General features: G+C 38.1%; 1 protein-coding gene across 2 annotated transcripts; it reads left to right on the forward strand.

Annotated features, from left to right (window-relative positions):
• The first annotated feature begins 19,583 nt into the window (after nt 1-19,583).
• On the forward strand, nt 19,584-25,344 carry LOC133880446 (xyloglucan 6-xylosyltransferase 2-like). 2 transcript variants are annotated; one of them, XM_062319396.1, is made up of 2 exons: nt 19,584-21,250; nt 24,957-25,344. In XM_062319396.1, exon 1 carries the CDS (start codon nt 19,834-19,836, stop codon nt 21,202-21,204), a length of 1,371 nt encoding a protein of 456 aa, XP_062175380.1. In that variant the 5' UTR covers nt 19,584-19,833; the 3' UTR covers nt 21,205-21,250; nt 24,957-25,344. The 2 variants fall into 2 exon arrangements, with proteins under 2 accessions (XP_062175380.1, XP_062175386.1); XM_062319402.1 differs by lacking the exon at nt 24,957-25,344 and adding an exon at nt 22,342-23,058.
• The last annotated feature ends 827 nt before the right edge of the window (nt 25,345-26,171 follow it).

The raw sequence follows: 26,171 nt of genomic DNA on the forward strand, positions 1-26,171 counted from the left end.
CAGCTCTTTGGCTTTGGGGGGGCCTAATTGAAAAAAAATAATTTGGGGGGGCCAAAACTACAATATTTTTTTTAAAAAAATAGGGGTAAAAATTGTATCTTTTATTTTATTTTATTTTATTTTTGGGCCTGGCCAAAGTGTGGCTCCGCCCTTGAGTATACAATTCACACAAAGTAATTAATATACATTATAATGATTAATGATTAACGGATTAAGTATTTAGTTATTTAGGTAATTACTTAGATAATTTTGATACATACTTGATACTTTTAGCTTAAGTATAAAATAATGATTAAGTATGATTATTATTATTATTAATGCACTAGTCTAAATATAATTAATAATTTGTAGGCTTTTGCTCTTAGCTTATAAATTAATGAATTATGATTAAGTGTAATTTGTGTAAATGTGTAATTACTAATTATGTATTTATAATTAACATTTAACAGATTAACTAATTAAGTATAAATGTATAATTATATCGATATGTAACTTATAAGTTAGAATTAATTATTTAAAGTATAAATAATAATTTCTTAAATTTTTAATTAGCTTATAAATATAGGCTTATAATTTATAAAGTTATAAGTTATTGACATTACTGCATGAATGAGAAAACGTGCGCGAGAGAGTCAGTAGAAATGTAGAATACTTTTTTGAGAAAAATACACATAACCTTCTCAAACTACCATCTCATTGTCAATGTACCCCCCAAACTACTAATTGTGTCAATGTTCTCCCATAAACTACCAAGAAATGTTAATGCTCCCTAATGACAAAAATATCATTCATAAAATTATTAAAATAAAATAAGAACCTAAAAAAAATTAAAAAATAAAATAAAATAACAAAAATTTATAATAAAAAAATTAAAAACTGTTTTCCTCCTCTTCTTCTTCTTCTTCTTCTTCTTTTTTCTTGTTTCTTTTTTTTTTTTTTTTTTGCTTATTTTTTTTTAAAAAAAATAATTTTCAGTTAATTTTTCGTTTGTATTTTTTTTAAAAGACAATGTTCTTTTTTCGTTTTTTCAATTGGGAAAAATGCACCGCTGGTCCCTGTGGTATGCCATAATTATTTTTTACTCCCTATAGTTGAAAAAGTTCCTGGAAGGTCCTTGTGGTATGTCATAATTACATTTTACTCCCTGGCGTCAAATTCTGTTAAAATTTTTAACAGATTCCGTCAAATGCCACGTCAGCGACACGTTTCGCTATCTTATTGGTGACACGTGTCCATCTTAATAAAAAAAAAAAATTATTAAAAAATAAATAAAAATACTTATTTTTAAAAAAAAAATTCAAATTCAAAAAAAAAAAACAAAAAAAAAACAAAAAACAAAAAATGGAAAGGGGGTGGCGCGCGGCCACCCCCAGGCCATTGGGGGTGGCCTTCGGGCCACCCCTAGATCTTCTAGGGGTGGCCCGATGGCCACCCCCGGCCACTGGGGTGGCCGCGCGCCACCCCAGGCAGTGGCCGGGGGTGGCGCGCGGCCACCCCCAAGCCATTGGGAGTGGCCTTCGGGCCACCCTGGCCACTGGGGGTGGCCGCGCACCACCCCCAGAGGCTGCCTGGGGTGGCGCGCGGCCACCCCAGTGGCCGGGGGTGGCCATCGGGCCACCCCTAGAAGATCTAGGGGTGGCCCGAAGGCCACCCCCAATGGCCTGGGGGTGGCCGCGCGCCACCCCCGGCGGCCTCTGGGGGTGGCTGGGCCACCCCCTTTCCATTTTTTGTTTTTTTTTTTTTTTTTGAATTTTAATTTGTTTTTTAAAAATAAGTATTTTTATTTATTTTTTAATAAATTTTTATTTTTTTATTAAGATGGACACGTGTCACCAATAAGATGGTAACACGTGTCGCTGATGTGGCATTTGACAGAATCTGTTAAAAATTTTAACAGAATTTGACGCCAGGGAGTAAAATGTAATTATGACATACCACAAGGACCTCCCAAGAACTTTTTGTTGGTATTAGGAGACACATTGACATTTTTTTTTTGATAATTTGAAGGGAAAATATTGACACAATTAGTAATTTGGAGGTACATTGACCATTAGGTAGTAATTTGAGAGATATCTATACTATTCCCCATTTTTTTAATTGTTTTTGAAACTTTGGGTTATTATATCAATTAATTAAAAATGACCGTTAGATTTATTGGTTAATCAATTTCAGCCGTTGGATATGGTTAATGCATTCTAGCTGTTGAGCACAACTAATAATGAAATTTATTCAATGTTTTGCACGCACGTTTATTCATCAAATTCAACGACTGTTATTGAATCATCCAATAGCTATTTTACATAAACACCCAGGATTTGTCTGATTTGCGCTACTGTAACTGATCAAACAGAAGTTGCGTGTACAAGATTATTTCCTGTTTGGGGAATTGCGTGCGTGACGTGCATCACTGGCACTCTGGCAGAGTCACAGCATCATGGCCTTTTAGTTTTCAGCTTTTCCTTTTTTCCAAGTTGAAACTTGAACGCAGTACGCACCTTTGCCCTTATCTCTTTCTTTCCTTCTTTTTCTTTTTATTTTTTGAAATCCTGTGCTCTTATTTCTCTCACTCTCTCTTCTCTCCCATTTCTTTTCTTCTTGCTCATTTTCATTCCTCTTTTGCCCGCTGCCCGGATCAGATAGATCTGAAGAGGGGACGAGCAGCTTCAGAGGCATCTGAGCAGGGCATGGACTATGGAGAAGAACAAGAACAGAGAACAAGAAGAAGAAGCAACGCCCACTGTCATCGGGCACGAGTGGGAGATTGACCCCTCCAAGCTCATCATCAAGAGCGTCATAGCCTGTGGCACTTTCTGCACCGTTGACTGTGGCATCTATGATGGCCAAGACGTTGCTGGTTTTGGATTTTCTTTTTGTTTTTGTTTTTGGTTCTGTAAATTTCCATTTGGGAAAATAAACAAACCCATTTCTCAAGAATCTTAATTCCGTAGGATTTTCTCAGGCTTGATTTATGTTGAGATTTTGAGGCTTTTGTTCGCTTAGCTTGGTTTAGGTTACAACGAAGTTTTTTCTCACGAGCCGGGCGAGCCGAGTGCCCGATAAGGCACTCGGCTCGTCAAAAAATCGAGCTCGAGCTCGAGCTCGGACAAGAATTTACTCTTGGTGAGCCGAGCCGAGCTCAGTTTTCAATACCCGTCACGAGCTCGAGCCGAGCTCGAGCTCATGGAAATTCTGAACGAGCCGAGCTTGAGCAACCACTACTCGCCCAAGCTCGGCTCGTATACATGCCTACTCGTGACCTATGGGGGGTGGTTCGGCCACCCCCAAGGCAAAAATCAATTTTTTTTTCTTTCTTGTTTTGTCCTTGGGGGTGGCCGAACCACCCCTATAGGCCACGGGGGTAGTTTGGCCACCCCTAGATCGGCCAGTTTGGGGGTGGTCGAACCACTCCCAGGCCAAATGGGGGTGGCTGGCCACCCCATGTGGGCCAAAAGGGGTGGCTCAACCACCCCTACAATTTTGATTATTATTATTATTATTTTTTTTAAAAAAAAAAAGCCTTAAATTTTTTTTAAAAAAATAGTGTAATCACATGTCGAATTTTAAATGGTATTACGTGGCGCTGATGTGGATTTCTATCAGTTTTAGAAGGAAAAATGGACAGAGATACCATTTCCATCTTTTTCCATACTACAGGTACTACCTATGATAAAAATGAAAACTCAAGGGGTAAAAAATAAAATTTTTAAACCACAATGGGCAATTTTGTATTTAACCCTTAAATTTTTATGTTAGGTTAATTCTTGACATCTTGTAGGAATTATTTGTCTGTTTCAAAATATCCTTAGATTCCAATCTTCAAGTATATAAAGATGTTTGATACAAAATGTATCTAAAAGTTGAGTAATGTTGTTGTATACCACATTTTTAACTCACAACTATTTTACAATGCTAACGTGACAGGTTCAAACAATCCTTAATTTTTATTTTTTATTTTTTTTAAAAAAATGACTGATCTAAGTTGGTTGGGACTGTCACGTTAACATTGCAAGATAGTTGTGGATATTTACCACACATATTAAAAAAGTAAGCATTTTTATCGTTTTATAGAAAGAAAAAAAAACGCTTTCCAATGCGAGGAGAATCTATATATAGGAGAAATTAAACTTTACCCCATTGAAATATCCACCATATGGCAATCTGGCACCTAATGTAAAAAAATTGGTAAATGACCCACCTAATCTAGTTGCGCCTTTCCCATTTTGCCCCTCCCACCTAGACAAAAACCAAGACCGCCAACACCCTCCCAGCTTCTCATTCTTTTCAAGCCCTTAAGGAATGCTTCCGATGAAGTTGTTCTCCCATAGCTGCAAGACCTCAAGATCCGGCAAGTTTCTAATGATCTCAGGAATCGAGCTGTGAAGCTTGTTTCTGAACATCTGGATCGTATTTGTAAAGGAGGTGCAACGAGGTTGGTGGCGCTAGCAAGATGGACCATGACAATGCAGCAGTGTTAACGTCTACTTCCAAAGACGATGATTCTCACGCTGACCCAAATTTTGCAATCCACTTTTCCTGCTTTTCTATACCAGCTTTAGAAACATTACGTTGTGAAAAATAAATTGACTTCTAATTTAACCGTGTGTGTGTGTGCAACGTGTAACAAAATATCAAAAGTGAAGAATTAAATGAGACAGATATTTTGTTAACAAAGTGGAAACTCAATTAAGAGAAAAACCACTCCGGGGCAGCCAAACCCAGAAAATCTACTATTCAGAAGACAAAACTAGTACAAAGACAATAACACTCACATGCCCATATGTATCGATCGTATCTTGCACTCTAACACGTAACCCAATGCGAACGCCTCTCAACCAAGTCATTTACTTGAATGAGTCTTCAATGGATGCATTTACCTTATGGCTCCTCCCTACGATTGAATTCAAACACGAGCACAGCAATAGCACACCGACAACAACTAGAGGGCTAGTAGATCTTCACAATATCTCCATAAACACTCTCTCTAAGCTATAAAGAATTCAATACCAAATTTTGTAAAGAATACATGCCTAGAGGCCTCTATTTATAGGCTAAGAAAACCTAAATCGAGTTTGTCTCTAATTTCTCTAGGCGGCGTCCGGACGGTCTTATGTGCAACCAGCTTTCCATAACGCGCTTCACGTGTTTCCATATTAAAGCCACTGGTACGCTCGAGTCTAGACGACTCCGTACGTGGATTTTAAATTTATAAGTTTTACCACTCGCAATAGTACGAATCAATTGTACAATAGTAAGGGTTATCGAACCACAAGGATTGGGGGGTTGTTTTGAGTAATGGGATATTCAAGGGAACGTATTTAATTAACAAGAAAAACAAAAGTAAGGTTGTATAATTGAAGCTACAACGAATCAAGTAATGAAAATAAAGAAAATAGAAACTAACTTAAAAGAAACTTAGGGTAATGATCGTATCAAATCCTCAACCAATGAAATGCTTAAAGTCTATGTGGATCTTCCTAACATGTATGATATGAGCGCGTAATGGGCGTCAACCATTACGACGACCTCGACATGAAAATACTTTCGTTAAGATGTAATAATAAAGCACATAGTTTTACATTAAACAACTTCACGTAAAGATTAATCTATAATTGAAAAACGTTTACACTACGAAATGTGTGGAGTGATTAATGCTCCGTAGCTTACTACTCTATAAAACATCATAATAAGCATATACAATACATGAAAACCCTAATTAGGCCACAATGATAAGGTATCTTGTTTCACACCGATCTATTCCACATAAAAGTTACACTACAATTGAAAAACATTTTAGACCACCAAAGGTGTGAAACGACCGGTGTTCTCTAGCATACCCTATAAGATGACTCTAATAGTTAAACACACATCATGTCAAATAGAACCATTGCAAAAGACATCGTTCTCTTTCAAGAACGTCGATTTTACTCAAGAAATCTAAGAAAACTCATAGACCAGTTAACTCTTTTCATGAATAAATGGATTGGAAAATTGAAGACAAAACCTTTTAGCATGGGTTTTGCAATCCTCTATCCCTTCACAATCATCAAAGACATCTAGAAAATCCTAAGAATATCAAGAACACTCCATGGTTTCGGAAGAGATTTGGATCAAAATCCTAAGGAATGGCTTTAGCTAGACATGAAATAAACTAATCTAAGCATCAAATGTAATTAAAACAGTAAAGAATCAACAAGAAAATGAAGAACAACTATATTAAACTAAGAAAATTCAGATTACACAAGGAATTAAAAAACTAAACTAGAACTTAAAGAACAAAGAAGAAAAAGCAAAGGAAACAAGCTCTATGGATTTCGGTCCAAAGAGTGGCATCTAAGGAATGGAAAAACACAACGAAATTAAATGATACACCTGAGAAAATCCGAAACCCCCAAAAGATGCATAAACTAAACCTAAATCCTAATTCCATATATATAGGTATTTCAAGCCAGACGCTCATTTGTACCTGTAGCTTATAAATATAGGCTCCTAGACTTGAGAATTGTAAGAATTCGGTTGTGAATTCTGTAGTGCTTAGAGAGTTATATTTTAGAGTTACGTGCTGATTTGCTCACTCTCAAGCCGTTGCCAAGTGTTGTTGCTGTACTGAAACTGAAGTCTATCTTAAGGGTTGACCCTAAGGTAAAGGATTCCATTGAAGACCCCTTCAAGTAGGTGACTTGGTTAGGGAGCGTTCGTGTTGGGTTACAGGTTAGAGTTCAAGGTACGACTACTGCAAAAGGGTATGTGAGTGCTACTGCTTTGTAACTAGCTTTGTCCTCTGAATAGTGGATATCCTGAGTTTGGCTGCCTCGGAGTGGTTTTTCTCTTAATTGAGCTTCCACTTCGTCAACAAAGTATATGTCTCTTTATTTTTCGCATTGTGATATTTTGTTGCACACTATTGCACACACTTGATAAATTAGAAGTCCAATAATTTTCAATTGGTATCAGAGCGGGTACACTCCGTTTAAAGGATTTAATTCATGAGTGTGATCCTTATCTCTTTGTGACTTCTATTTTTTTATTATACCTTTTATCATGGATTTCTCTCAGTTATCTGAAGAAAATTATGATATTGAGCTCTCTAAAGTTTTTGCAAAATTCGATAAAATTATTTCACCAAAAGAGCTCAACAAGATGAAGAAAGAAAAAGAGTCATTGATTATACAATTGTATGAATTACATGTGTTGATTGACTCTTTGAAATCTGAGAATACCATGCTATTCGACATTATTGATACACTTGAGAATAAATTAAAGGAATATGAAAATCTCTTGAAAAAATTCTCAAGTGATAATTTGAAAAGCATGTTGTGTATGCATTCAAATATTTCTAATAAGCCTGGTTTAACTGTTGATTTAAGTACTTCTACTTCATATGCTTCTGATTCTGAATTATATTCTGTTGATATTAAGCATGTGATAGTAGATGCAGCTTGTTCTGAAAATGCTTGCTTAAATAACTGTGTGAAGCCTAACTCCAAGGATTCGGGAGCACAAGAAAAGTTTGTTCTTATTTGTCATCATTGTGAGAATGTTGGTCATATTAGACCAAAGTGTTATCTGTTAAAATCTCACAGACCTTGGAAGAAGCATGAGGATTCCAAAAAGGGCTTTATTGAGAAAACCTCTTCAGATAAATATGTTCCGCTCCATGGGAGGCATATATCTCAAAGAGGTAAGGACTTTGTTATTTGTGAAAATGCTAATCGTAAATTTGTAGAGCCCTTCAAGAAGCATTTCAGCAAACAAAGTCAGCCTATATGCTATCATTGTGGTGTCTCTAGACACATCAGGCCACACTGTCCTTATATCTGACATCAACAGCCTCGGATCAGGAAAAGACAGATAAGTCTAGCTCTAAACCTTCCAAGCCTCATCATGCTTTTCGGCAACAACGACATTATCCTCAAAGGAATTGTCCCTCATGCCATCATTGTGGTAAGTATGGCCACATCAAAGCCGAATGCTTCAAAGTGAAGCCTCACAAGCCCAAGAAGAATCAGACCAATGAAGGGCTTGTCAACATGATGAAGAATGTCCTAGTCAGTCTGATCAATTGGGACATGGTTCACACCCTTGCCACACAGGTAGATGATGTATGGGTAAGGAAGGATGAGACCATTCACCCCTTGAGGGGGAGTGGACTCACCTAGTAGGTGAAGTCTCCCATGCGTAGGATTTTGGTTCCTAAATCCTAGTGCATGTCAGGTATATTTGCATTGAATTGTTTATCATGTCATATCTTATTCATGCCTTGCATTCTGTTTGAGGAACCATTTATTCTATCTCCATATTTTCTCTTGTTATCTTGAAAAACTTCTGTAGATATTGTTTTTTTTTTTTTTTGATGACAGTTAAAAGCACATCGGGCGGCTGCTTTTCTGTCTCGGTATTTTTAAACCTCTCTCCCTGAGGATAGGTTTGATTTTACCTTACATACTGGGACTAGATGTTATTTCATTTTCCATAAGCATGTCCTTGTTGATTTTTTGTTTTAGTGTTTTCAACATTATATATATATATATATATATTTAGGAGAGAAATTGCAGGAATTTTTTTTCTTAGCATGTCAGATATTGCTTCTATTTTTGCTTGATATCTCAGTTCATTGTGCATTAATTGACTATGCTTAGATATGATTGAGAGTTTATGACTATATATCTGCCAAGTTCTTCTTGTGCATGTAAAAGTTGGAAAGTTATTTTTCTTATGCGATGTGCACTATCCAAGGCTCTCCTAAGGTACATATTTTCCTCTCTGACTTCTTGCTTTTGAAAATTCTAAATAAGAGAGATGTTTTTTATAAGATGGTCAAATTGACCAATATGATAGTTGAACCTAAAGCCTAAAAATTCTAGCATTCTCTCTAGGTTTCAGCACCAACAAGGAACAAGCAGTATTTCTTCTGATTTCTGTGTTATATGTTTATATTCACTGCTTCTGTGCTGAATTAGCTTTATATCTTGTTCTTCATGGTACAAGTAAAATTTTATATTGTTCTTCATGGTACAAGTAAAACAATTAGGTGCTGCATCTTAGGAAGAGTGTATCAGATGAGGGTGGCTAGGCCCTAGTAAGATAAGGTTTGACTTTTAATTGATCTAACATTGATTTTCTCTCTTGTTTAGAAAATCTAGTTGCTTTAAGTCATATTAGTGAACTTCATACCTTATCGAGAAAGCTTTCACACACATACGCATTGCATGAGTTAAGTAATCTATTTAAAATTTCTATTTGCAGGAAAATTTGTGCTTATTGAATGCTTAACTCTCATTTATATCTTTGCATATTTTTGCAATGCTATTTGACTACCTTATCAGTTGATTATATATGCGTGTTTTGAAGCTAAGTTTAGGAAAAAATATTTTTCTGCAAATTTTTCTCCAGTTTCAGATTTTCAGTGTGAAGTGTCCAGACGGACCTATTCTTATGTCCGGACAAGAGCAGTCTTGCCGTACGCTGCCCTAGCAGTAGTCGTCTGGACGGTTAAGTGACAGGTCCGGACAGGATCTCTACAGGTTTAAGACTTGCATCTCTTTTTCTGTCATGCACACATCTCTGTATTTTTATTGATTTATCATGTCATGTTGTGTGTAATTCTTGCGAATTTCTCCGAGATTTTGGCATCCTCTGCACATCTCTTCTCATTCCATAGTGTTTGTTGTGTATTCCTTTGTTCTTTTAAAGTTTTTGTGCTTTTTAGAATATTTGTTGATTGAAATATTCTCTTGAGATATTGTGCATGAAAATCATTTTATGTCTGTGTGCTGGGCTAATCTTGATATATTTATGCCTTATGAATAGCTGCATTGCTTATATTTTTCTTTGGCATCCATTTAACAGCCGTCTTAAATACCACATTTTTTTTGGAACTAATGATAAGTCTTGAATTATTCGATTCAAGACCCCTTAATTTGCACTTGTTAGACCTAGTTCTTGTTGTATATATAAAGTGTTGTTGTAGTTTTTGTGTTTTGTCTTATTTTCAGGTCTTAATTGAAATCAAGTTCAACACACCTGAATTAGACCTGAAAATACATCAAGGGCGATTTGGTCATTTCCAGAGTTCAAAATTGCTCCTGCCAAGTGAAGAATCGGCTAAGGCAAATCGATCGATCTACTTTATAATCGATCGATCGAATCATCAGTCGAAGAAAAATCGATCGTGCGACATGCGATCGATCGAGATAGGGCAACCACGAATGCGATCAAGCGAAGTGCGATCGATCGACTTTATAATCGATCGATCGAATTTGGATATTTTCGGAATAATCTGGAACAATGTTGACATATCACTCTCTTAGATATTTTTAGATATTTTTAGATATTTCCTAGATATTTCTTAGATATTTTCTAGATATTTCTTAGATATTATTAGATATTTCCAAAATATCTTAGATATTTCCAAAATATCTTAAATATTTCAAAATATCTTATCCTATCTTATCCTATACTATCCTATCCTATCCTATCTTATCTTATCCTATCCTATCCTATCCTATCTTATCTTATCCTATCTTATCTTATCCTATCTCTTATCTTATATCTTCTTTAGATATTATTTTGTAAATCTCCTCCTCTATATATATGAGGCATGGGTGAGAGTAATAGGCATGCATCTTCTTGGGACTTCCATTTTCTCAGGTGTATCTTCTTAGTTAATTTTAATGTTTTTCATTTCTTTTATGTAATCCGAATTCCATACTTTCAATATATTGTTTTTAGTTTATTTTGATCGTGTTTCTTTATTATTTTTATGCTTAAATTAGTTTACTTCATGTCTAGCTAAATTAGTTCTTAGGGTTTGATCAAAATCCTCTCCAAAAACCATGAAGTGTTCTTGATGTTCTTGAGATTTTCTTAATATGTTTGATGATTGTGTAAGGCTAGAGGATTGCAAAACCCATGCTAAAAGGTTTTGTTTTCAATATTTCAATCCATTTATTCATGAAAAAGAGTTATGCTTGTCTATGAGTTTTCTTAGATTCATGAGTAAAATCAACGTTCTTGAAATAGAACGATGTCTTTTGCAATGGTTCTATTTGACATGATATGTGTTTACTTATTAGAGTTACTTTATAGGGTATGCTAGGGAGCACCGGTCATTTCATACCTTTGGTAGTGTAGAATGTCTTTCCATTGTAGTTTAATCTTTACATGGAATAGACCGGTGTGAAACTAAGATACCTTATCATTGTGGCCTAAAAAGGGTATTCATGTGTTGTGTATGCTTATTAGGATGTGTTATAGAGTAGTAAGCTAGGGAGCATTAGTCACTCCACACCTTTCGTAGTGTAAACGTTTTTCAATTATAGACTAATCTTTACGTGGAGTTGATTAATGTAAAACTAGGTGCTTTATAACTACGTCTTAACAAAAGCGTTTTCATGTCGAGGTCGTCGTAATGGTTGACGCCCATTACGCGCTCATATCAGGTATGTTAGGAAGATCCATATAGACTTTAAGCATTTCATTGGTTGAGGATTGGACAAGATCAATACTCTAAGTTTTCTCTTAGTTTGTTTTCATTTTCTGCTTTCATTCCTTCACTTTATTGTTGTAGCTTCAATTCTACAACCTTTACTTTTATTTTTATCTTTAAGTTAAGTTAGATACGCTCTTTAATATTCCGTTACGCAAAACAACTAATAATCTCTGTGGTTCGATCACCCTTACTATAGTACAATCGATACGTACTATTGCGAGTGGTAAACTTATAAATTTAAAATCCACGTAGCCGCTTGGCGTGCTACCAACTAACATGATCTGCTTTTTCTTAGTAATGGTATTTTTGGAGATATTTCTGGTTGGTTTTAGTTTAGGAATATGACATCCAGCCTTCCAGCACAATGTTCGACAGATGGATCCTTTGGAAAATTAATTTTGAGGTCATATGTTCAAAATTTCCAAAGGTCTCAGGGTTTGAGATGAGCTTTTCCCCCAGCTCATGCATAGCCTTCCGTAGCATCCTCCTCAGATTTGTATCAGTTAGAAGTTCGGTGGTGAATCTCCTCTTTTATCTTGTAGACCAGCTGCTTAGAGGATGTCAATCTGCGGATAACCAGGTTCAGCCTTTGCAAAATCAAGTGACTGGAGGTTTTCCAGTCCATGGTTCCCGGCTTCCAGATCTAGAAGCCGAAATAGTACAAATCCAGCCTTTTGTACGGCTTTCTCTTCGCTACTTGATTTCAATGGAACAGCGGGTTTCGGTACTAGGAGGATTTTTTTTTCCCTCTCTTTTGGGCCACTTGTAGACTCTTCTCTATTTTCCTTTTGTTTTGGATTATAGAACGTTTTTATCTATGGATTTTATATACTCTGTTTACCCTTGTCCTGTTGAGACATCAAGGGGGAGTATTTTATTACTGTGGTCTTTCTATACTCTATTTACCCTTTGTCCCTTTGAGACAAAAATGGGGAGTATATGTTTGATTTGGACTGGGATTGTATTTTTAACCGGTTAAGTGATTTTTGTCTCAGAATGACCAAAGAGGGAGTTTGTTGGTTTTTGTGTTGGCTGCATTCTGTTGGACAAAATTACTATCATGTACTGTTGCTGATTTCACAGGGATACCGTATCAGTTCAGAGTCTTCAAATATTCAGAGTTTATTTCTCTGATATAGAAAAGGCCTTATTATAACAAGATCAGTGTCACAAGCGTCAAAAAGGAATTTTCGGACTCCATGAAGACTCTGCAAAGTCTACAGCTCAACAAAAGTCGGATCTCGAGTTTATCGTTCGAACGGCCTAGTGAAACGCCTGGACACTCATCAGTCAGTAACATAAACAATGATGCTTTTAATCAGTGGTTCAGTCAGTTTTCAGAAGTCTTCTTTAGAGATATGTTCATAGATGATTTTGCACAGATTCCAAGTCAAAGAAATCGGATCCCTTGCATCCGTTCAGACGCTCAACTGTACAAGCATCATCCACTCGGACGACGAGAACTTTCTGCCCGAACCGTCCTCTGTGTCGAGAAGCTTCAAACCATTCCAACTTGCATCCGTCCGGACATCTCAGCAGCACGTCTGGATGCCACTTAGTGTTCGATCAGTTATGGGATTTCTTTTCACAACACAGATTTGGGAAGATAGCTGCAACCGTCCGGAATATGTGGATTCCCGTCCGGAAGCCCTCATTCATAAGGCAAGTCGAGCATTCAAATTTCAAACGTCCGGACAACAGTCTTCATAGTTCAGACGCTCGAGCTTCATATATGAAAATTGCGTGCATCAGATCAACTGTCTGGACGACAGATGTTATGGTCCGGATGCGCTAAGCCTTGATATGGAAATTGCGTGTAGCTAAAATGCGACCGTCCCGACGATAGGGCAACCCTATCGGGATGCATCTCAATTCAGGAAAGAATTTCAGCGAATTTTGGAAAGCCGATCGCACAATTGTCTGTCTGGACACCTTATGTCTACTGTCCGGACGGCGCCTAAGTATTTCAAGCCAAACGCTCATTTGAACCTGTATCCTATAAATAGAGGTCCCTAGGCTTGAGAATTGTAAGAATTCGGTTGTGAATTCTGTAATGCTTAGAGTGTTATATTTTAGAGTTACTGTGCTGATCTGCTCACTCTCAAGCTGTTGCCAAGTGCTGTTGTTGTGCTGAAACTGAAGTCTATCTTAGGGGTTGGCCCTAAGATAAATGATTCCATTGAAGACCCCTTCAAGTAGGTGACTTGGTTGGGAGGCGTTTGTGTTGGGTTATACGTTAGAGTTCAAGGTATGACCACTGCATAAGGGTATGTGAGTGCTACTGCTTTGTAACTAACTTTGTCTTCTGAATAGTGGATATTCTAGGTTTGACTGCTCTAGAGTGGTTTTTCTCTTAATTGAGTTTCCACTTCGTCAACAAAATATCTGTCTCTTTATTTTCCGCATCGTGATATTTTGTTGCACACTATTGCACACACTTGATAAATTAGAAGTCCAATAATTTTCACTTAGGATATTGGATCTCTTGCGTAAATAGAACTTGGTGGAGTTTATTCCTTGTTTTAAGCGGCATTACTTGATTGGCATCCTGGGCCAAATAGTGGGCCTTGTTGAACATAATCAGTCACTTTCAAGCTTTGTTCATATTAGGCTTCTTTTATTCAAAGTTCCTTCCAATATATATAAAGGAGACCAAACGATCAAATGTCTAGGGTTACAAAGATTCCCTAATAAACCAAGTCAGAGGCATAGGAGAAGAGTTTCTTCCACCAAGGCAAAGTTAGACTTAGACCATTACAAACCACAGTTGCTACAAATTCTACCTAGACAACAGAATGGAGTGTCTACGTGACATGAGCCTTTGCTTGATCTAGGAGAGGACACACATTTTGAGCTATAAAATAGTTTTTACAGACCAGACTGCAAGAGAAGACAAACTGAAAACTTAAAAAGAAAACAAATACACAGAAAAAACAAACTGCTTCGTTGCCATAAAAAAATGCCCCACTAAAACCATCCACCATCCCACGTGGACGTCCATGTTGCAGCCAGAGGATCCCCATGAATAAAAAAAATAGTCAGTTTTATCCCCTATAAGCGGGAATAACTGCACATACAATACATAATGCCCAACCGCTCAGCCAAAAATCCCGCAAGTGCAACTGCAACATCACGAACCACCGTGGCAAAACTGCTTTTGGCAGGAACCGCCGACAGATTGGTGGCCTACCTAACTGCAACACTCCCTCACCCACAACACGAAACTCAGTAGAATGAAGGAGTGCTCGGGTCTCTAGTTTCGGTGAGAGAGAGATACTTCGAAAATAAAGAAACTCCCCACGCCACCTCACTCCATACCGCCATTAGCAGCGCTCCCATCGTGAAGTTCAACAAATACAGGACCCGCAACAACAGTTGTAGTAGACAACCCCCTCAAAAGCTCCCAGAATAAGATTTTTGCATCGATTGCTACAAACCCTTCCCATGATGATCACGACACTGGAACAAAAGGATTTTCACCCAAGACCGTGAAAAACAATCATCCCAGAATGGGTTCCAAAGCAACGAAAGAGTAAAACTTCAAAGAGCGAAAAAAACCACAACAAATGCATAAAACTACATCTCAATCCCAAAAAGGGTGAGACAAAAACTGTAACACTTCGGTCCCATATTGAGAAGAAATAAATAGCTCACATAGAGTGGGTGGTTTATAAAGATACTCATGGGTGCTAAGTCCCACATTGCCTAGTTATTAGGTGAAACTGGGCTTTATAAGGGATTCTAGGAAAGCTCCAAATTGACTAGTCCTTTTAGAGTGATAGCGCAGATGTGGCTAGCGCTTTTTCTTGGGTCATTACAAATGGTATCAGAGCCACTTAGTAACGCAATGTCATGTGGTACTGGAGCACTGCATGACGTGGCCTTGACGAGGATGTCAGAGGTTTAAGGGGGGAGTTTGTAACACCCCGATCTCATATTGGGAAGAGATGAATAGCTCACATAGAGTAAGGCCTCGTTTGGTTTGTGGAATGTCTATTTCATTAGGAAAAGGAATAACTATTCCTGAGAATAGATGAAGGTGGAATGAAATAACTATTCCTATTCTTTTGTTTGGTTGTAACAGTGGAATAGAACATTGCATATGTATTCCTTTGTTTGGTATAGTGCAATACATTGGTGAATGGAATCATATTATAATCAAATTTCCTAAAACACCCTTATAATAAAAATATAATTTATATTCTTAAGGACATTTTTTTTTCTTTATTTTAGAAACATAAACAATCATACTATGACTTTTTTTTTTTTTTTTTTTTTTTTTTTTTTTTAATTTCATAGAGTTCATGGCTTTTTTTTTTTTTTTTTCCATATACAATTACGCTACAAAATGATTTGTAAGGAAAAAAAAAACACACACACACACACACACACATATAATCATCATATCACCATCATAAAAAAATAAAAAGAAAAAAAATAGATCATCTGCAAAGCCCTTTTTATTTTATTCTTTTTTATTTGTTTTCCAGCAACAAACATTCATTCTTTGCTTATAAAGTAAAATGATTTATAAGAAAAAAAAAAAACATAATCATCATAAAAAATAAATCATCTGCAAAGCCCTTTTTATTTTATTATTTTTTATTTGTTTTTCAGCAACAAACATTCGCTCTTTGCTTACAAAGTTTTTCTCAAACCTCCGCCAGGCAATTGGAGTCCTCCCGATATTAAGAGGTACTCGTTTTGCTACGTCTAAGTGCATTCTGTAGGCTAAATCATAGGAGAAAAAAAAAAAAAAAAGACTAACCCGCAACAAATTAAGTTGGGTTGAGAAACAGAGAAAGGGGGATGAGAATATAATTGCAGAGATGGAGAGAGATACTGATGGTGCATTTGAGTAATGAATTTTTGAAATCAGAATTAAATTCTTATTCTGTTTGCGAATTTTGAGATTTGACTTTTTAGAAGAAAAAAAAAAATTGAATAAAATATGATTTGTTTATAAAAAGTTGAATAAAATATGATTTGTTTTTGAAAAAGTTGAATAAATATGATTTATTTTTGAAAAAAGTAGAATCAGAATTATATTTTATTTTCAAAATTTTGTATCCAAATACACCATGAGTTGAGAAACAGAGAGAGAGAGAGGGATAAGAGACTTGGATGTTGAGAGGGTTGGGGTTTTTGGGCAAAAGACGAATTTTATTTATTCCCACAGGAAAGGAATAGGTATTCCACTCCTTTTGAGTGGAATACCTATTCCTCTTCGTAAGGGAATAGCTATTCCATGGGAATAACTATTCCCTTAAATAATATACAACCAAACAAAGGAATAGCTATTCAGAAGGAATAGTTATTCCTTTCTATGGGTCTAATCCGCAAACCAAACGAGGCCTAAGTGGTTTATAAAGATACTCATGAGTGCTAAGTCCCACATTGCCTAGTTACTAGGTGAAACTGAGCTTTATAAGGAATTATAAGAAAGCTCTAAATTACTAGTCCTTTTGGGGTGATAGTGCAGATGTGGCTAGTGCTTTTTTTTGGGTCATTACAAATGGTATCAGAGCCACTTAATAACGCCAAGTCATGTGGTACTGGAGCACTGCATGACGTGGCCTTGACGAAGATGTCAGAGGTTTAAGGGGGGAGTTTGTAACACCCCGATCTCATATTGGGAAGAGATGAATAGCTCACATAGAGTAAGTGGTTTATAAAGATACTCATGAGTGCTAAGTTCCACATTACCTAGTTACTAGGTGAAACTGAGCTTTATAAGGAATTCTAAGAAAGCTCTAAATTACTAGTCCTTTTGGGGTGATAGTGCAGATGTGGCTAGTGTTTTTTTTTTTGGGTCATTACAAATGGTATCAGAGCCACTTAGTAACGCTAAGTCATGTGGTACTGGAGCACTGCATGACGTGGCTTTGACGAAGATGTCAGAGGTTTAAGGGGGGAGTTTGTAACACCCCGATCTTATATCGAGAAGAGATGAATAACTCACATAGAGTAAGTGGTTTATAAAGATACTCATGAGTGCTAAGTCCCACATTGCCTAGTTACTAGGTGAAACTGAGCTTTATAAGAGATTCTAAGAAAGCTCTAAATTACTAATCCTTTTGGGGTGATAGTACAGATGTGGCCAACACTTTTCCTTGGGTCGTTACAAAAACTACCTTCTCCTTTCCTTGTGACAACATCACCCTAAAGAGAGAAAACACCCTACCAACTACTAAAAACAAAAACCCAAAACACCTTGGGAGGAGGGAAGCATCCTTAACAAAAAAAAAAGCTTTTTTCCTCCTCGCTCCCTCTTGGAAAAATAACTCCTACGCAGCATAAGCTTTTTTATTTTATTTTTAATTGTTTTTTCATATCGGGCTTCTTGGGCATTATCTTATGTCAACCCAATACCCAACAAAGCCTTTAATACTTCAAAGCTTAATCCAATTTTCAGGGGTAAAAGCACCACCAAGAGAGAGGGAAAAAATAGAATCATAACTACTGTTAATATGCTCGACAGTGGGAGAATCAAAATTACAGTTAATGATATAAAGACTCCAAGTTTTGGTGGCTAGAACAATGAGGTCATACATGCAGAGCAAATGGTTGAAAGTAGATTTTTTTTGGTGGACCACAAAGACGACCGTTTTTATTTCATCAAGGAGCCACAAACTGATGTTTTTTTTTTAAGTTAGTAATTAAATTAGACACACGTAGTTATATAATTAAATATAGCGTGACATACTAATGAAATCTATCAAAATTTGAACGCAATTTGATAATAGAGAGTATAGGGACAGAACTAGTAACAAGCTTGGGGGGCTTCAGTCCCACCAAACCTCAAAATGTTCCCCATAATTTTATTAAAATACCCCTATAATTCTTTTTGAAATACATTTTTTACCCCCATAAGTATTATTATTTTTTTAATTTTATCCCCTACTTGATTTTGTTGATTTGTTGGTCAATCGGAATATTTTTCATTTCAAGTAAAAAATATTTTATAGATTTATTAGTGCATATATTATCACATTTAAATAATGACGTAAAAAATACACACATATACATATATATAATTAATGTGAAGATTTGTAAATCAAATGTGACAAAATGAACTTTCTCGACCGATGATGAATGCCAGCTTGCCGTGCACGGTGTGCAACGCGTGACTGTAATTTACAGGGTCAACACACTAATGTTGGCATCATCGCAATCGCCAATCGCCAATCGCCAATCGCCAATCGCAATGTAATGTTGGCCATCCGTTCCCACGGAAACGTCGAAAAGGATATTATTAGTCCTAATTGCAAAAAAAGAATAAAAAAAAAAAGAAAAAGAAAAAAAAGAGAGAATATTATTAGTTGTTGACATCGCAGATTCGCAAAAGACGCCTCCTACCAACCCAAGGTCCCAAGCCATGTGATTTGAATAAATGCCGTGTATTAAAACAACCCTCAGCCGGCGCCAAGCAACACATGCTCTGGATCCCAATGTCACTCTTTCTTGCAGCAACTCATTATCTTCCCATTTAATACCAATTGTCCATTTCTACAATTTTATATGATTTCTTTATTTATTCTTAATCCATCTGAGATATAATTTTTCTTTTCTTCAGAATTCAGTGTCATCGGCCCTTAATTTTTATCAATCATTGTATCAAAGTGAAAATTTGGCAAATTAACAATAAGTCATAGCACTAAAGTAGTTGATTATCAAAAAGTAATATTAGAAATTATATTTTTATTTTTTTAAAATTGATTTAATTTTTAAAATTATTATTGAATTAAAATTTAATAGTTATGAATTACATATGCAATAATAATCTTAAAAATAATATAAATTTTACTAGAATAAAAAAATAATTCTAACACTACCTCGTCACACGAAAATATTAGCTATAAAAATTATTTCACACAATTATTGATAAAAAAAAATAAAATATAAAAAATTCAAGTAATCGCGTCCCGAGGGCCCAGGCCCCAGGGGCACATCTGGGACCCATCAAAGGACGCACTGTAGAGTATAGACAGCTCGTTATGCCTGTCACCGTGGTTACGTGCAGGAATAACGCAATTTTTATACTAAAAAAATAATTAATAATTGTAATAATTACACTAATAACAACAGAGGAAATTATGTCTGAACACTCTTGCCTCGTCTCTGTGAATCTTCAATCTTCCCTTCCTTCTGCAGCTCCACCGACTTCTCATTTCCCGAAAGAACCCCACTTTTCTCCATATTTACGACCCTAACCCATCAAATTAGGGCTTGTTTTCAATGAGAACTTCCTGAACCCTTCTTCTCTTCAATTCCTCACCTTTTTGTCTCTGTTCTCTTTGTTTGTCTGAATCCTCCGGGTCCACTCGGCGAGTGGGATAAGGAAAATGCTTGAGTGGTGCCTGGGAGCCCGCCGAGTCCGCCAAGTCCAGCGGACGGCTTGCCGCGGCACATTGTGGTTCCTATCCCTCCTCCTAACGTTCGTCGTGCTACGAGGAACCATTGGCGCCGGGAAGTTCGGGACCCCCGAGCAGGACTTCAACGAGATCCGCGAGCACCTCATTCACTCGCGCGGCAGGCGCGTGGAACCCCGCCGCGTCCTCGAGGAGGTCCAGCCCGAGCCCGAATCAGACTCCGACCAATCCAACAACTACGCCAACTTCGATATTTCGAAGATCCTCGTGGACGACGAACCGGAGGAAAAACCTGACCCGAACAAACCATACAGTCTCGGCCCGAAAATCTCGGACTGGGACCAGCAGCGAGCTGAGTGGCTGAAGAACAACCCGGAATTCCCGAACTTTATCAGACCGAATAAGCCCCGGGTCCTTCTGGTGACCGGTTCGTCCCCGAAACCCTGCGAAAACCCTGTCGGCGATCACTACCTGTTGAAGTCCATCAAGAACAAGATCGACTACTGTAGGCTCCACGGGATCGAGATCTTCTACAACATGGCGCTCCTGGACGCCGAGATGGCCGGTTTCTGGGCGAAACTCCCACTAATTCGGAAACTCCTCCTCTCGCACCCCGAAATCGAGTTCCTCTGGTGGATGGACAGCGATGCGATGTTCACCGACATGGCGTTCGAGGTCCCCTGGGAGCGCTACAAGGACCACAACTTCGTGATGCACGGTTGGAACGAGATGGTCTACGACGACAAGAACTGGATCGGGTTGAACACCGGTAGCTTTCTATTACGGAATTGCCAGTGGTCGCTGGACATTCTCGACGCGTGGGCTCCGATGGGTCCCAAGGGAAAGATCCGAGACGATGCCGGGAAGATCCTCACGCGAGAGCTCAAGGGCAGGCCGGTCTTCGAGGCGGACGACCAGTCGGCTATGGTGTATTTGTTAATGAAGGGAAGAGACCAATGGGGAAATAAAGTGTATCTAGAAAGCGCGTATTATCTTCACGGTTATTGGGGGATTTTGGTGGACAGGTACGAGGAGATGATGGAGAATTACCATCCGGGTCTGGGCGACCACCGCTGGCCGCTCGTGACTCACTTCGTCGGGTGCAAGCCGTGTGGGAAGTTCGGGGACTACCCGGTGGAGCGGTGCCTGAGGCAGATGGACCGGGCGTACAACTTCGGGGACAATCAGATCCTGCAGATCTATGGGTTCACGCACAAGTCGCTGGCCAGCCGGAGAGTGAAGCGGGTCAGGAACGAAACAAGCAATCCGCTCGATGTGAAGGACGAGCTCGGGTTGCTCCACCCAGCTTTCAAGGCTGTCAAGATATCTTCGACGGTTTCTTGAGTCCTGTTTGCAACTCCACGTTACTCTTTCTCTGTTTCACATTTTGGTAAGTTATCGATACGAGTCAATGTTAATGTTGTATGTTATTCTAAGTATTGTATTATCCTAATCACTTGAAATTATATTGATTTTTGGAAGAAATCACAGCAATTCTTATTACCTTCAATTTTGATCGTGACCATCAGTATCATATACTAGTTACAAGTAGTGCATTTTACTTGTTTCCTTTTTGTTGGGTGTCTTGGATCTGTTTCATGCTATCATCTTGGATGTAATTAGGGCAAATGCCTTTTCACTGGTTGCTGGTGCATTGTACTGCTGCTTCTGGCTTTGAAGGGACAGTTTGATAGCCTTAAGACTTTGAGGCATGAAAAAGTTCAGGCATCATGAACTGCTTTTGGGTTTTGGTACAAAGGGGGGAGAGATTGAAGGGTCACATAACCTTCCTTTAGATTTTCTTTAGATCAAGGAACTAAGTTACTTTTTACTTCTCTATTCAAATAAACTCCACAATAGCTTCTTATCATTTTTCTAGGAAAAAAGCGAGGAAATATATATATTTTTTAATAAAATGATGGTAAGTGGAGCGAAAATGCTACCTTAGATTTAGGGTTGCGCTATTGGTTCCTTTGGGTTTTTCTTGGTTTGGGGAACACCAAGAGAGTCTATTGGAGGGAGTTTTTGAGAGTTTTCCTACATTTATGAAAGGGAAGGGAATGAGATTCGGAAAGTATGTTGGTTAGTGCTCTTATAAAGATGAGAAATTTATATGAAAGGCAATTACCAAATCTCTTTAGATTTGGTCCACAATTTATGACCTTTGCAATTGATTTAATGGAAAAGGACAGGCTTTGGTCAGTGGTTTGCATCATATTCATGTTCATTTTATGAAATTGCAGCATGAACACATTGATAGAGTTCAGCTGTTGTTCCTTAAAAGTCTCATTAATGCTGCATGGAACGCTAGCTGGATGGAATATTTGACTAATAAGCTGGATTTTTGGGCTCCAAACCTTTCTTATAATATACTAACAAGATTCAGGAATCAAAAGCTCACAGCGCCATATTTTATGCAATTTTGCTTGTATTTTTGGAATTGGAAAGAGAGGAACTCAAGTTTGTGGCTGCTTTTTACAGATATAGGAAGCATTTCCATCTCCCCAATTGATGAAGATAATCCCCAAGCCGAGAGTAATGTTGTTTGTTTATTTGCATGTAGATAGATAAGTTCCCATAACTCTAGACTCTAGCTTACCATACCCATAAAGCAACTCCCACAAATTGCTGTACCGAAGGAAGCAGCTTATACTATTAAGCAGACCAAATTAACATGAGATAGCGCCAATCTTATCCTATGATGCCTATAAGGATATTTTCAGACAAGGAAAAAAGTGTCGGCCAAAGGGAATGGCCTGGCCGGGCCAATGGCCACTCCGGAGCTTTCACGCCGACTTCTTCTTTATCCTGATTGGCTGATTGTGTTCGAGCGGTCAGCAGTCTAATGTGCTGTTTGAATTGTGGGCGCCGAGAATGCTGCAATTTGGAGGCTGCAAAAAGGAAGACGACAAGAATAATTGTATGCATAGGATTTGAATGGCGCTCTCTGCATACCAAGATGAAAATTTGACGACAAGAAAAATCTGCATACCATACATGGAATACCAATCAAAATTGAGGATCGAGCTGGAAAGACAAAACATTTTACACTTATGTTGTCCATGGTATTGTGCGTCTGTTTGATTACAAGCAAAACTGCTTCGATATGGTATTAGCAATATTGTATCAAGTACCAACAGCTCTATTTTCATGGCAATTACACAAATGAAGCCATCAAATAAATTTAGAATCCCAGAATTTGAAATCTTCACTATTATCTATGATAATGGTCGCTAAATTTTGTAACGATGGTAATATTTAGTTTGGCAGTTTAACCGGACATTCTAATTACACATTTATCGGTCCACATGACATGATCCATTCAATAAATTAGAATACTAACATTTGTGGATTTGATAAAAATTAGGAATGAATATGTAGATTGATACACCAAAAATCCACCTATGAGGGCTTGGGCTGGTTAGCCTGTTGAACGGGGCTAACAAGCCCAGGCCCAAATCAGCCCAATAATGTTATTCACGTGGCTGCAAAGGAACAGGTGAACCCACGAAGTACAATGAACATGTTTGGTAACCAAACCCCATTTAAACTCATTGCCTTTTTGCCCATCATCAACAGTAGACATGCGTGACATTTTTGAACCAAACCCTGCCTCTGTTGCCAAAGTCAGTCTTTTTGTTTGAATTTTATTTCCGTTGAATGCTTGGTCCTCTCGCCCAGTTAAGTTCCTCCCGCCTAGCTAATGTGCGCCTCATGCCCTCATCCCCTCTTCTCACAACTTTCCTTTCTTTCTCGCTTGACTCGCGCCATCAACCCACCGACACCACCATCACGCCATCACACGCTCAGTCCCCTTCCCATCTCCAGCTCCTCTCTCTCATAATCGCTTCTGAAAATTGATCTCCTCTCTCCATATCCCCTCAGTCACAATCGAATAAAGGAAAAGCCTGTGAGATTCCCATTTTCGAGCCAAACGTCATCTCAGCGCCATGCCCTGTAATTTAGACAACAGGCAGAGATTTGTGACCGTTTCCCCATCAATTAAGTTGGTGGTTGGGGTAATAATGGAGAGAGGTGAGGAAGGATAGAGGAAAAATTGATGGCGCGAGACAAGTGAAAAAGAAAGGAAAGTCGTGAGAAGATGGGTTGAGGGCATGAGGCGCACATTAGCTGGGCGGGGGGAACTTAGCTGGGCGAGAGGACCAAGCATTCAACGGAAAGAAAATTCAAACAAAAAGACTGATTGTGGCAGTAGAGGCAGGGTTTGGTTCAGAAATGTCACGCATGTCTACTGTTGTTGATGGGCAAAAAGGCAATGAGTTTAAATGGGGTTTGGTTACCAAACAGGTTCAATATCATCCCCCAACAATACTCACGTACCTCTGGACTTGTTCCCTATGCTGTTCTTCACCCTTCTCTTGGGGGATTTGGATCCCAAAAGAATTTGAGATTATCAAATATTCTATTCCTGGCCCTCCATTATATCCAAAGGATGAAAATCTGCCACAGTTTTGAAATTCAAATTTTAAACTCATCCCTCTAAACATATCAAACATACCTCTGATCCAAAACAAAAGATTCAAAAGAAGATAAGAGAAAGTTTTCTCATTTGGGGAAAAAAATGTTTCTCCGACTGAACCAACGCCTGAGCGTGGGGAGCACAGAGACTTTAACCAACACTTGGGCTTTCCCCGCTGGAGAATCAGTCACCGAACCACATCAGCCCACACCACACCCAGGTGGAAGCTGACCTCGGGCAGCTTGCTCGCTCCGCATGGGCACGAGCCCCTAGCATCTTCCTCTCCTAGGACCCCTGGGTTGCGCCGTCCAGGAGATAGGTCTGGACCACATCCATCAAATCCGGCATGGTTTCCACGAGCAGCGGCGAGGGGATCTCATTGAGATTGATTCTGAGCCCCACGGGCTTCGGCTTTGGGTTGTCTCTGAGTTCTTCCCTTGAGTCGGTGAGTTCCATTATCCGAGTCTCCGCTCCGAGTTTTTCTGGATTTTGAATGTCATGTACATCCCCTTTTGAAGTTTGAACAAATCCATACAAAAGAATTTGATTTGCTGCAGTCAAATTTTTAATCTGTTTTTTTTTTCCTAATGAAACCTGCCTGTGCTTTGGAATACAGGTTATGCTTTTGGAAGACTACTTAGTGGTTTTTTGTTGTTGAGTGTGATGCAGAAGAACATGATGCAGCAGCCAAGAATTATGGAGGTCAAGATAAAATGCCTTATGAAATTGAATTGAAAATACAAATATAATGAAATCTCTGGAAGATAATGGAATGTAGATGATGTACTTGAATTTGTAATTTCTAGTTTGTATTTTGAGCTCTTTACTTTGTTTCCGTAGTTTACAATTGTTTGGTTTTTTTGATATCATAATTTGTAGCCGTAGAACTCTTGCAAGTGTAATTATATATACTGAAACCAGCTCAGTCCCTTCTGAAAGAAATTGTTAATGTCAGTGGAAATGCAGTTCACATAAACAATGAAAAATATGTTGAAAAGCTATGTCGTGGAAGTAGTATGACGACCCCCTTTTTTTTTTTTTTTATACAAAACATGAAACGAGTCATCGCAGTGGCACGACTACGTTTCGCTCAACCAACATAGACACATGCCCCATAACATGTACCTGATATACATAGTTACATCTACAGCAGAATAAATCATGATACCATTGCACATAGCGGAAAAGCATAATTAAAAATAAACTTGTTATCTATATAAACATGAGCCATAACACAAGTCTATCTGTTTAAGGTTTAACTATACATAACTATTGCAAAAGAATGGTTTATACAAAATAATATGTGACACACACGTCACAAGCCATATACAAAAGTACTCAAAAATCAGGACGCCACAGTCCTATCCCACTACGATTGTCACTACGGGCTTCAATCGTAGTAACTCAAATAGTGTGCTACCGGATCATCATCCGCCTCAGGAGTACCTGCATCACAGGAATATCATCTACACAGTTGTGGTAGTATCCACATCTGCATAGGTGAAATTATGAGTTCACTGCCTTAGTATAAAACATACTAAGACCTCGATGGTATAAGACTAAATGAGTTTTCACAATGAACCAACCTTTATTTTATTTTTAGTCGTGTGAGCATTATATTAGCCACAATTTACCAATAGCTAATGTAGCAAACACCGACTATTCAGAAAACATTCAAAACATACTTTATAGCTGTGAAAATATGTAGAAGTTCCAGTCATCCCTCCTTGGAAGTTTCTACATATAGACCCCTCTATAATAATACTTTTCATCGGTCGCTCAGACATATGTGCACACGATCACTCCATCACAGATATCACATATACACATA

This window comes from Alnus glutinosa, chromosome 1, assembly GCF_958979055.1.
Source record: "Alnus glutinosa chromosome 1, dhAlnGlut1.1, whole genome shotgun sequence".
Lineage (NCBI taxonomy): Eukaryota > Viridiplantae > Streptophyta > Magnoliopsida > Fagales > Betulaceae > Alnus > Alnus glutinosa.

Coding starts and splice junctions, on each gene's coding strand:
- LOC133880446 (XM_062319396.1), top strand. CDS start 19,834: ATGCTTGAGTGGTGCCTGGGAGCCCGCCGAGTCCGCCAAGTCCAGCGG.